At 37.1% G+C, this 13,037-nt stretch overlaps 1 protein-coding gene across 1 annotated transcript in view; it reads left to right on the top strand.

Annotated features, from left to right (window-relative positions):
- The window catches only part of LOC124555398, a 498,627-nt gene that overhangs the window by 460,790 nt on the left and 24,800 nt on the right, over window positions 1–13,037 (top strand). The window contains exon 5 of the mRNA XM_047129294.1: window positions 12,349–12,418. Within this exon, the coding sequence (XP_046985250.1) occupies window positions 12,349–12,418 (70 nt within the window). The remainder of the gene's footprint in view (window positions 1–12,348; window positions 12,419–13,037) is intronic.

Raw genomic sequence — 13,037 nt, 5'->3', positions numbered from 1 at the left:
GATAGTGCTAGGGAGGAAATGATAAGGGTAAGGGGGGAGAAGGGTGAAGACAGGTGGGAAGTGGTAGCAAGAAACATGGCACGCAGGAAGGAAACAGTATCTGACAGTTTCATCATCGGCACAAACAATAAATTTGCCTTGCTAACTCAGTCAACTAAGGAAGAGGTTTAAGTATATGTAAGTGAAGTTAATACTCAACAGACTTTCACCAGGAAACCAATTTCTTAAAAAAAGTAGAAAGTAGGACAAAAGTTGTGTTGTTAAGAAGTACCCATGGAAAAAATGTGGACCATATCTTGCAGGAAAAATTAGGTGACAAGTACCAGGTCACAAGATTTTTCAAGTCCAGTGCATGTCTTAGCCAAGTGACAGAGCCTGTAGGATCATTGGAAAGGGTTTTACAAATCAGGATTGTGTTGTGATAGTGAGTGGAGCAGAAAACAGTATTGATAGGTACCAGGGCTATAAAATTGAGTGTGATCTGGTAAAAATAGCATCTGCAATGAACCATACAAATGTTGGCTTGGTACCTGCTTTCATGCAATATGGCTGCAATTGAACAGTTGTGTTAAGACTGTCAGATCAGCTGCTTTGGGTGGCTACTTTGACAAGCATGGGTTTGGTTCCTGTTGATAATATTGGTAGGTGGGACTCAATAAGGCATGGTCTGCATCACAATAGGAAAGGGATTGGTAAATTGGCTGGGATGATAGCAAAATCTTTAAATGGGGAGGATACACTAAAACTGATGAGAGCATCTGTTTTTTAGGCTAAGATCAGTGTCCAGAGATTCAACATTGAATGAAATTATACTTAATGAAAAGCTCAGATGGCAGATACTAGAGATCTTAAAAGATCACAAGATTCCCATAAAAGTACAGTGTAAAATAATGTTACTAAATTGCATCAGAATATCAGGGGGTTAAGAAAAAAGTATTTGAGCTTCTTGTTTCTTCAGAAGATTTAGAAACTGAGGGTGGAATAAGTGTACTATCCCTGTCTGATTGCCATATAGTCACAGACCTGGGACAGTGAGTGTGGGTTGAGGGAGAGGAGGAGTAGCTACACATGTTAAAAATTTATCATAGCATAAAAAATTTAGAAACTAAAAACTTTTGTGTGGAGCAACATATAGCAGCATGTGCCTTTGAGCTTCAACTAAATAATGGTACTTTTATAATTATAGCTGAGTATAGGACCCCACTGGGGAATTTTCAGCTATTTTTGAAAAACTTGCATTCCTTGTTGTGCTGTCTGTTGGACAGAGAGAAACAAATTATTGTTTATGGGGGTTCAATCCAGATTTTCTGAAAGTCTGATAGAAAGAATGACCTTGAAGTATTAACTGGTTCTTTCAGTTTGACTTCAGTTATTCATTTACTTACTTCGGTAGTGCAGGAAAGCAGCACACTGATGATAACATTTTTATAGACCAAGAGAAATTGTTTTCTAGATAAAGATAAAATTAATAAAATAAAAACTTTCCTGTTAAGAATGGTCTTCCTGGTCATGATGCACAACTGGTTACAATATGTGGCATTGCTCCATACAGTAATGCAAAACAGCCCTCCAAAAAAAAAAAAAAAAAAAAGTGCATTCAATTAACAATTTAACAACTGCAAGTTTTAGGGAAAGCTTGAACCATCTAGACTGAGATAAGGTGTATATGGAACCTAATGCTAATTTAAAATTTAACCTACACTACTGGCCATTAAAACTGCTACACCACAAAGATGACATGCTACAGATGCTCTTACTTTGTTCATTAAACGACTGTGGGGAACTGTATCGAATGCCTTGCAGAAGTCAAGAAACACGGCATCTACCTGGGAACCCGTGTCTATGGCCCTCTGAGTCTCGTGGATGATTAGCCCAAGCTGGGTTTCACACGATCGTCTTTTTCGAAACCCATGCTGATTCCTACAGAGTAGATTTCTAGTCTCCAGAAAAGTCATTATACTCGAACATAATGTGTGTTCCAAAATTCTACAACTGATTGACGTTAGAGATATAGGTCTATAGTTCTGCACATCTGTTCGATGTCCCTTCTTGAAAACGGGGATGACCTGTGCCCTTTTCCTATCCTTTGGAATGCTACGCTCTTCTAGAGACCTACAGTACACCGCTGCAAGAAGGGGGGCAAGTTCCTTCCCGTACTCTGTGTAAAATCGAACTGGTATCCCATGAGGTCCAGTGGCCTTTCCTCTTTTGAGCAATTTTAATTGTTTTTCTATCCCTCTGTCGTCTATTTCGATAACTACATTTTGTCATCTGTGAGACAATTTAGTGAAGGTTGGGTGTTGGTTGGTTGTGTTGGGGAAGGAGACCAGACAGCGAGGTCATCGGTCTCATCGGATTAGGGAAGGACAGGGAAGGAAGTCGGCCGTGCCCTTTGAAAGGAACCATCCCGACATTTGCCTGCAGCGATTTAGGGAAATCACGGAAAACCTAAATCAGGATGGCCAGACACGGGATTGAACCGTCGTCCTCCCGAATGCGAGTGCAGTGTCTAACCACTGCGCCACCTCGCTCGGTTTTAGCGAAGGAACTACAGTGCAGTCTCCCTCTGTGAAACAGCTTTGGAATAAGACATTTAGTATTTCGGCCTTTAGTCTGTCATCCTCTGTTTCAGTACCATTTTGGTCACAGAGTGTCTGGACATTTTGTATTGACCCATCTACTGCTTTTCCATAAGACCAAAATTTCTTAGGATTTTCTGCCAAGTCAGTACATAGAACTTTACTTTCGAATTCATTGAACGCCTCTCGCATAGCTCTCCTCGCACTACATTTCACTTCCTGTAATTTTTGTTTGTCTGCAAGGCTTTGGCTATGTTTATGTTTGCTGTGAAGTTCCCTTTGCTTCCACAGCAGTTTTCTAACATGGTTGTTGTACCACAGTTGCTCTTCTCCATCTCTTACGATCTTGCTTGGCACGTACTCATCTAACACTTATTGTACGATTGTTTTGAACTTTGTCCACTGATCCTCAACATCATCTGTACTTTAGACAAAACTTTTGTGTTGAGCCATCAGGTACTCTGAAATCTGCTTTTTGTCACTTTTGCTGAACAGAAAAATCTTCCTACCTTTTTTAATATTTCTATTTACAGCTGAAATCATCAATGCAGTAACTCCTTTATGATCACTGATTCCCTGTTCTGCATTAACTGTTTGAAATAGTTTGGGTCTGTTTGTCACCAGAAGGTCTAATATGTTATCGCCACGAGTCAGTTCTCTGTTTAACTGCTCAAGGTAGTTTTCAGATAAAGCACTTAAAAAAATTTCACTGGATTCTTTGTCCCTTCCACCCATTATGAACGTTTGAGTCTCCCAGTCTATATCCGGCAAATTAAAATCTCCACCCAGAACATTTCTTGATAGACTGAAATACACCATTGTCAAACCATTGCACAAAAAGGGGGATAAGTCTGATGCTAACAACTACTACCCAGTCTCACTTCTGACAGCTTTACCTAAAATAATAATATATTCAAGATTACCTTCACATATTTGAAAAAATGATGTACTAACAAAACGTCAATTTGGTTCACAGAAAGTCTATTCAACAGGCTATATATGCTTTCATGGTTTAAAAATTATACACTCTGAATAACCAAACATCAACCTTTGAAAGAATTTTATCCATGGTGGATGCTGTCACACTCCATGACTGTTCCTTTATAGGGTGTAGAAAAATATACACTACCAGTCACAATAAAAGGTTATTTATTTGCCACATGACCGGTTTCGGGCTTGCGCCCATCCTCATGTGTTTATACATTCATGTACATGTTTATACTGCTGGAGATCGCTGTACAAATACAAAAAAACTGGATGCTGGTGACTAAATAGATACTAGTGGGACAATTGTAAGTGGCAGGGCAGCATTTGTTGCAAATATATCTGTACTTACATAAAGATGAAGCACTATTATTGTAGTTACACTGCATTACAACAGTGGTGCACTAGCTTGCTTCAGGAGGGAGTACAGTGGCTTCATGACACCATTTCTAATGGAATCAGTGCCTGCATGCATCCTGGTCATAGTAGTGTAACACCTTACTGATAAGTAGGTTCATACAGACAAATTCTTTGTTAATTTGACTTTCTCTTTTAATCACTGTAGTAGCATCATATAACCTCTCAGCTCATGAAGTTTCATTTCATTTCCTCCTTCCTTTCCGAGTGATTCAGCTCTTTATTTTCACGTAACTTTTTTGCCAGGCAGTGTATATTCCTTCATTTATTTTACAATGGGGGGCATATATTTGTTCATTATTTGCAAGACATGCAGCAAGCACCACTAAGCACTGCTCAGGCCACATTTTTCTCTGCTGGAAACGAACTGAGAGTATACTGACACCTAGCTAAGTGAAGTAGTGGGATGCAGTGGCATATCTCACAAGAAAGCCTTTAAGTAAGGAGATAATCATGATCTATAAAATGAGGATGAGTATAATGTTCCTATGGCAAACTGTTCATATAGAAGAATTTAGTTACTTATTAAAATGTGATGGAAAGGCTAGATAAGCACAAGAGAACTTTATAAGAAGCACAGATTTAGATAATGTATTTTTGTAATATAAATCATGCCGAGTTAGTGAAACAAGTGAAACATGAAAAGTTTCATGAGACAGGTTATTTGTGGCAGAACCTACATGAATATTCATAAATGTACCTGCTACTGAAGATGCAGTCAATTGGTGACTAAATCTTCATTCAGTAACAGGACTGTAACTTAGTAATTGTGTGTGTAAGAAAAATATAATAGTTTCACTTGAACTGAGAATTTATTTTTTAGCAACAGGTTCATAGAGTATTTTAATAGCAATACAGTTCCTAGTAAATTCATGTTATGATTGAATTAAAATGAAACCCATCATATACACATTAGATATCCCCACTAAGTACTTATTATTAGCTAATGCACTGTCATCTGCAGGGAAAATCAGAAACTGTCACTGATGAGTGGAAATAGTTGAGACAAGAGCATATTTGTGGGATTCTAATGTGAAGTCAATTTTTTGTTGTGAGCCCCTCACAATTGGTGCACTGTGAGTCAGTGACATATGTCTAAGTATGGCTGTAAGAAGATAGATAGAGGAATAACTGAAGGAGTGAATGATACAGAAATTGGCGTTCGGCATTGAGAAACAGCTGAAGACATTAATATTGAACAATGCTCAATGGCCTGATGGACCCCTGTCAGATCCTCTACAGACTTTGCAGTTGATATTATCATGCACATTAATATAATATACTGCAGATTCTTTGAACAAAAAAGGCTGTGCCATATCATTGGAAGAAATCACGAGTCACACTCAACTACAAAGAACATAGAGAAGTGAACCACAGAACTACCATCTTACATCATTTACACCCACAGATTGTAGTACCTTATAACAAATTTTGGGCTCAAGCATAACATATTATCTCAAACAGAATGGCCACCTCTATGCTAACAGGTATGGATTCCATAAAAATCTATCACACAATGCTCAACCTTCAATTACCTTACATGACAACCAGATTGATATAGTATTTCTTGATTTCTGAAAAGAATTGGAGTTCGGTAACACACCAATGATGATTAACGAAACTATGATCATATGTGTGGTATCAGGTAACATGAGATGGACTGCTTACATATGCTCAGTTGTAAAGAAAGCAAGTGGCAGGCTTTGTTTCATTGGTAGAGAACTGGGAAAATACTGACTTTCTACAAAGGAGATGGCTTACAGAACACTCATGTGACTCAACCTATAGTGTTCTTGATGGGTTGTGGTTCATACCGAATAAGATTAACAGTAGATACTGAATGTACACATAGAAGAGGAGCATGAATAGTATTCCAGTTTGTTTAACTAACAGGTGAGTGTCATAAAAACGATGAAAAATCTGACCTGGAAGATACCAGAGTATACTTGTCACCTATCCCACAAAAGCTAAGTTACATTTCAGGAGTCAGTAATAAGGGAGGATTCTAGAAATGTACTACAGCCACTTCTGTATTGATACAGTAGGGACCATACAGACAAGATTATGCTAATCAGAGAACACACAGAGGCATGTAAACAGTAATTCTTCTCGTGTGCTATACACTAACAGAACAGGACAAAATGCTAATACATGGAACAACGAGAAGTACAGGATCTGGACAAAAATATGGAAACCTAGTGACAAACTCATGCCTGAACATAAATGCAGACACTAACAAAGCATTTAGGTTCCACCATTGTATTTCTCCGTGAAAGGCACCTTTGTGTTGTCCTCAACACCTTGTGAGAATGAGTCCTTGTCAGAACACAAAGTTGTGAGTGCATTGTGATGGACCTTGGTGTATTCAAATGAGGGCACATTGTTTGTGCTCATATGACGGATGCTTCCATAATCAAGGTAGCCAAAGTTTTTGGTGTTTCAAGAGCCAACATATCACAGATTTATACTGCATACATTGAAAATGGAAAATCAACAGCTCAGGCACAATATGGACAAAAGTGTGTTGAGGGACCATGGCAGGTTATCACTGAAACCAAGTGCGATAAAAAATAAAGAGGACAACAACTGCCAAAGTCAATGCAGAACTGAATGTCTCACTGGTGAATCCTGTCAGCACCAAAACAACATGAAGTGATTTCCATAAGCTGGGAGTTCCAGGATGCACTGGAATTCCATAACACCTTATCAGTGATGAAAACTCCCATAATAGGAAAACTTTCAGCTGAAGACATAAAATCTAGGTTACAATGCAGTGGAAGTAAGACACCTAGTAGGATGAGTCTTGTTGCATACTGTTTCCAATTTCTAGTCAAGTTTACGCCCCAGGAGTGAAATGAAATGTGGTGGGGGTTTGGTGATCTTTTGGCCAGCCATACTGTGGTATTCCATGGGCCCCATGGCTACTTTGGAAAGTTGCATGAGTGAAATGAGCTTTTTGGGTGATCAGATCCATCCAACAGCACAATGTTTATTCCCCAATGGTATGTTCCAAGATGACATGGCCCTTGTTAAAACTGCTTGCATCATCCTGGAGTAGTTTTGTGAGTGCAAGGAGGAATTTTCACATCTTCTGTGGCCACCATAGTTGCTACATCTAAATATTACTGAGCCTTTGTAGTCTGCTTTGGTGAGAATCATGTGCAATTGCTCTCCACCTTCATCATGGTTACCTGTATTTGCCACTGCAGGAAGAATGGTACGAGATTCCATTGAAAACCATACAGGACCTTGTTTGTTCATTCTGAGATGACTGGAAGCTGCTTTGGATGCAAATGGTTTTTATAAACTGTATTAGGCATGGTACTGTGTTTTGTTTTTGGTGTTTCCATGTCTTGGTATATCCCCTGTACCTTCTTCCATGCACTCTGCTGTGGCTTGTAGACTGTGGATGAGTTTTGAACTGCTAATTCATTGAAGAGAAATTGTCAGTCTACATTTGGGATTCCTCAAGGCACTACTATATATTTTTATTGTCATTCATCTTTCTGCATTGATTCAGATGATGGCTCAGTAATGTCCCTTCAGTTCATTTTATGAAAGAGAGCTGCTAATTCATTGAAGGGAAATTGTCAGTCTACATTTGGGATTCCTCAAGGCACTACTATATATTTTTATTGTCATTCATCTTTGTGCATTAATTCAGATGATGACTCAGTAATGTCCTTTCAGTTCATTTTATGAAAGAGAGCTGTATCCACCAGGATTGTGCTTTTAAGTGTATTGCCATCTTTAACTGCTATAAAAAGTATAGCATCTGAACCAAGGAGCCCCATTCAGTGCTTTTTTTTAGTTGCTGATAGGTTTTCAAATTTATACCTTTGCTCTTTTCATCATAAAAACATTCTTGGTTGTGGTTACATGGTGAATATACCTGTCATCAATATATCTGTTGGTCTTATATGCAATCCAATGTAAGGAAATCAGTCTTGCATTGCAAAATTACAATTTTGTCACACACAACAGTGATCATTGAGATACGAATTCTAGAGCAATGAGAGTTTTCTACATCTGTGAATACTTATCTTTCAGAAACTGACACAACAAATACATATATGAATCTTATAGATTTTATTAAAACATTTCTTTGGTCAACATTGCTATATAGAAAAGAGTGATTACTAGTTTCAACAACTAAAAATGGTCCCCTTCAGATATAGAAATTGCTATAAAAGACAAAAAGTCAGAAATGTTTTGAAATACAATAGAGTTAAGAACAACAATCACACAAAAGCTGTTAGGAGTACCAGTACTTATTAGAAAACAAATACATGATGATAAATCAAGAGAATAAGTAAGACACTTTGTCATTACAGTATTAACATTCTTAAGGAAATGACAGTTGTAGAACAGAAAAAATAAAATCACATTGATATAATCCAAGCCCAATAGCACAAAGCTATTTGCAACAAAATTCCAATGAAAACATACCTTATTGTTGTATTTACAATATACAAGTGTAAAACATATTGTAAAAACATCATTGCAGTGTTTTGAACATAACATTGACTCACAATGCCTGGTCGCATTGTCAGTCAAAGGGAAAAAATATAATACAGCAGAACTTAAAATATGCTGTTCCCTATGAATAATAGCCACAGTGTGTAATAGCTCATGTCTAAAGGCAACATACTATGCACACATACATCAGTTATTGCATAATATTCTGGGGTGAAAATGCATAAATTGTAGAAAATGTGTTCAGACTGCAAAAACAATCCATCAGAATAATGAGCAAGAGCCACAAAAAAGCCCACTGCATTGAGTTATTCAAAAAATTGTGTATTGTTGTCAGTTCCAAATGAACATATATTCCAAAGTACAGTTTCTATTTAAAAAATGGAAAAAAGAACAGCATGCAGCAAACAGTTCCATACATGAAACTTCCTGGCAGATTAAAACTGTGTGCTGGACCAAGACTCGAACTCGGGACCTTTGTCTTTCAGGCAAGTGCTCTACCATCTGAGCCACCCAAGCACAACTCACACCCTGTCCTCACAGCTATACTTTTGCCGGTACCTAGTCTCCTACCTTCCAAACTTTACAGAAGCTCTCCTGTGAACCTAGTAGAACTAGCACTCCTGAAAGAAAGGATATTGCAAAGACATGGCTTAGCCACAGCCTGGGGGATGTTTCCAGAATGAGATTTTCACTCTGCGGTGGAGTGTGCGCTGATATCAAACTTCCTGGCAGATTAAAACTGTGTGCCAGACCAAGACTCGAACTCGGGACCTTTGCCTTTCATGGGCAAGTGCTCTACCATCTGAAAGGCAAAGGTCCCAAGTTAGAGTCTCGATCTGGCACACCATTTTAATCTGCCAGGAAGTTTCATATCAGCACACACTCTGCTGCAGAGTGAGAATCTCATTCAGAATTCCATACATGATCATTGAACCAGATATAAACTGCAAAAGAGATAGAAGACATAAAGGAGGTTCATAAATTTAAAGCATAACTTAAAGGATATTCACTAAAATATTTTTTACTGCATTACAGAGTTCATGCAACATAAAATTATTACAAATAAATAAGTAACTTGATCAATTACAAAGCAGACCAAGAGGGTGGAGTATGCTTGTAAACAACACAGTAGCTTGTAGTCTGTAATTTACTCCATGCAATACAAAACCAAGGTGAATTACTCGAAGAGTCTTCCAGTTCATTTCTCTTTTTTTGAAGCAGGCTCCTGCCTAACATAATGAGTGACAAATTGCTTACATTTATATTTGTATTATGAACTTCTTATGTATAGCCTTTTTTTTTTCCCCCTTTACCTTATGTACCTCATAAATTATGAATATATATGTGTGTGTAATGATGACATCCATGCAAATAATTTTGTCTATGAATGGATGAACAAATAAATAAATAAATAAAAGGTAGTAAACCAACTGATTGGCACTGCATACATGGGCTAACAAGTTAGTGAAAATGCCACTAGGTGACAGTACAGTGTAATGAAATGGGGTGTAATGTGATACAATAATTAAAAGGGAAAAAGTAACAAAGTAGTGATTTTAAAATAAATGATATAACCAATAGATGTAGCTATAAAATTAGTAAAATCTGTGTAATTAAACTGAAGCTAGAGATGGCCTAATGTCATGCAAAGCTAATTATGTCACAGAGAGAGAATTAACACAAATAACATTTTAACATTTACATTTTTAACTATAAAAACACCAACTACTGTTTAACCAGATGCTAAATGAAATTACATGGGACCTCACTGAACAATATGAAAGCCAGGAAAAAGACAACCTCTAGGTACGACAGCGACCTTATAAAAGGCAATGCTGTTCAACTAATGTTGTTGTAGGTAATATAAACTATAATACAATACATATAAAATTCATCTGCAGCTTGTTGTAAGAAGTTAAATAATTTGAACAATTGGGTGGTAGTGGAAGTCTTACATGGCTTTATGTATATGTGAAACATGAACTAATGCTCAAGAAATGTACTAGCTGCTCTTATCATTACTACTAATTACATGTAAAATGTGCCCATATTATGATACGTAGAACAGAATAACAATCAAAGCAGAAAAACAAGTAGTGTGAACAACTTCCAAGTGTGGTCATCTTAGATGGCCAATGACTAATTACAAAGCCATACATAAATATCAACATTATATTTATAAAATGTAGCTTAACATAATGATGTGCTCAAAAATAAACTCTCACCAAACACCATGCAAGTCAAAAGACAGCAGCGTTCACTAGGAGTAAATAGTGGTGGCTTCATTAACACAAGAATGAAGATCTTGAACTAATGTCATTGTGCAAGGTAATGTAGTGTAATATATACAGTATTTATAGAACTTTTAGTGAGGATATAAAAGATTATAACTGGAAATAATTGTTAATATAGATCCAAGGTTATTGGAATGTATGATGGGTAGATCTATATCAACGTCTGAATAAATGCTAAACTTTAATGTGAAGTCAGCGCTGTGACTTATGGTGAACTTGGGCAAAATTCTGTTCTGTTTTGTTCTACATCTGGCCAACGGCCTTGCTGCAGTGGTAACATCGGTTCCTGTCAGATCACCAAAGTTAAGTGCTGTTGGGCTGGGTTAGCACTTGGATGGGTGACCACCCAGTCTGCCAAGCGCTGTTGGCAAGTGTGGTGCACTCAGTCCTTGTGAGGCAAACTGAGGAGCTACCTGATTGAGAAGTAGTGGCTCCGGTCTTGGAAACTGACATACAGCCGGGAGAGTGGTATCCTGACCACGTACCCCTTCATATCCACATCCAGTGACGCGTATGGGCTGAGGATGACATGGTGGCCGGTCAGTACTATTGAGCCTTCATGGCCTGTTCGGGAGTAGTAGTAGTAGTAGTAGTAGTAGTAGTTCTATGTCTGACCTGGCCTCAAGGATATTAACACCATAATGACCAACAGCTTTTACATAATTATTCTTGTTAATGCTAATGTATTATGAAATATTTGTGACCTTCTATAGCAATTTCCAGATCTGAAGATTACCACTTTTGTTGAAACTATTAATCACTGTTTTCTACATTGCAATCTTGGCCAAATCAAGGTTTTAATAAAATCTTCAACATTGAAGTTTACAGGTTGCTGTCTCCATGCTGACAGTAAGGCGATTCAAATACTTGTGTGTTTTGACGAGGTATATGTAAATCACCACCTTGTTTTTATTGCACTGTTGACCAATAGTGCTAATTAGGGTGACTCTTGTGGCAGCTTATTTGTTTTCCTGAAGGCAATGAAGCAGATATGGTGTGAAAATTTTTCTCAGCTACTTCAGTGCCCTCCAACTGATTAAAAAGATATTCATAGCTGAGAAAATGATCCATATGATTCAGTACTCCTATACGCTGCTAGCAAAAAGAGGAGAGAGGAAAACATTCGACTGTGCACCTGGATGCATTGTGTTGTTGTTTTTAGTGTGTTGCAAGAGTTGCTCAATTTCTCAGAATTTTATTAGTATGTGCACTAGAGATCATGATGTCAAACACTCAAGAAGCCAGGCACATCATCATCATCATCATCAACTACTTCATGTAGTGGAAAGTCTGACTTAGCTACCACCTGAGTCTTGTGATGTAAGCTGAAATTTTTCACTTTTAAGAAGTGAAAATTTTTACTCACTCTCGCACATGTATCTACAATTCACATTTTCCAAAAAAAATCATGGAAAGTAATTTATTTTGTTAACTGACTGGGATTGATTGAATTGGTTCATGGCACTCAAGGAGGAAAAAATAATTGTAAAAGACATAGGAAAATTTGAATATTTCTGTTGAAATGAATTTTTAATTGTGTCAGCATTTGTAAACTTGCAAGGTACCCAACTAACAGATGAATATTTGTTTTTCAGTCATTATATTGAAGAGGTTATATCAAACTCAGCTTATGACTTCAGTAGCTACTTTCAAGATGATCATATTGTGAGTATACATTGTATATACTATTCTGAAGCTTATCAGAATGAAATTCTGTGTAAAGTAGTCAAGTTTCAAAATCAAACAAGCTATGGGGCATACATTATAAGTTTAAATCTTCAGTAATACTAACTGATTTCTGTTCACTCTTACCATGTCAGTTGATCTAGTTTTTGAGAGTAGACTACTCCTTAACAGAATTTCATCTACCTTATGGATTTAGCTTGTAATATTCCTTGATAGTGTTTTAAAATGACCTGTCATAGTGGAGATGCCTACAATATGCCTTACCATGCTATTTGAATAAGTATAACTTTGCCTTTCTGATCTCACTATCGTTTAATATCTTTACCATAAAAGTGTTACCTAAACATTACAATAAACAATTGAAATTGTTTTTAGTCAAGACCAAATTATGTCACTTACTTCTGCTGAACGAACAAAAACCAATGTAATACAGATACATTTATGAAGAAATGAGAGACTGTTATAGTTAAATCCACCACACACAACATATTGACATCAATTATTGAAGTATGGTATAATGAATAGTAATTGTCCAATTTGGACACATGCTAATGTTAATCAGTTGGACTATTAGCTTTACATAAATAATGCAAATACA

The sequence above is a fragment of the Schistocerca americana genome, chromosome X, assembly GCF_021461395.2.
Source record: "Schistocerca americana isolate TAMUIC-IGC-003095 chromosome X, iqSchAmer2.1, whole genome shotgun sequence".
Classification (NCBI taxonomy): Eukaryota; Metazoa; Arthropoda; class Insecta; order Orthoptera; family Acrididae; genus Schistocerca; species Schistocerca americana.
This window is presented reverse-complemented; position numbering and strand designations above follow the sequence as displayed.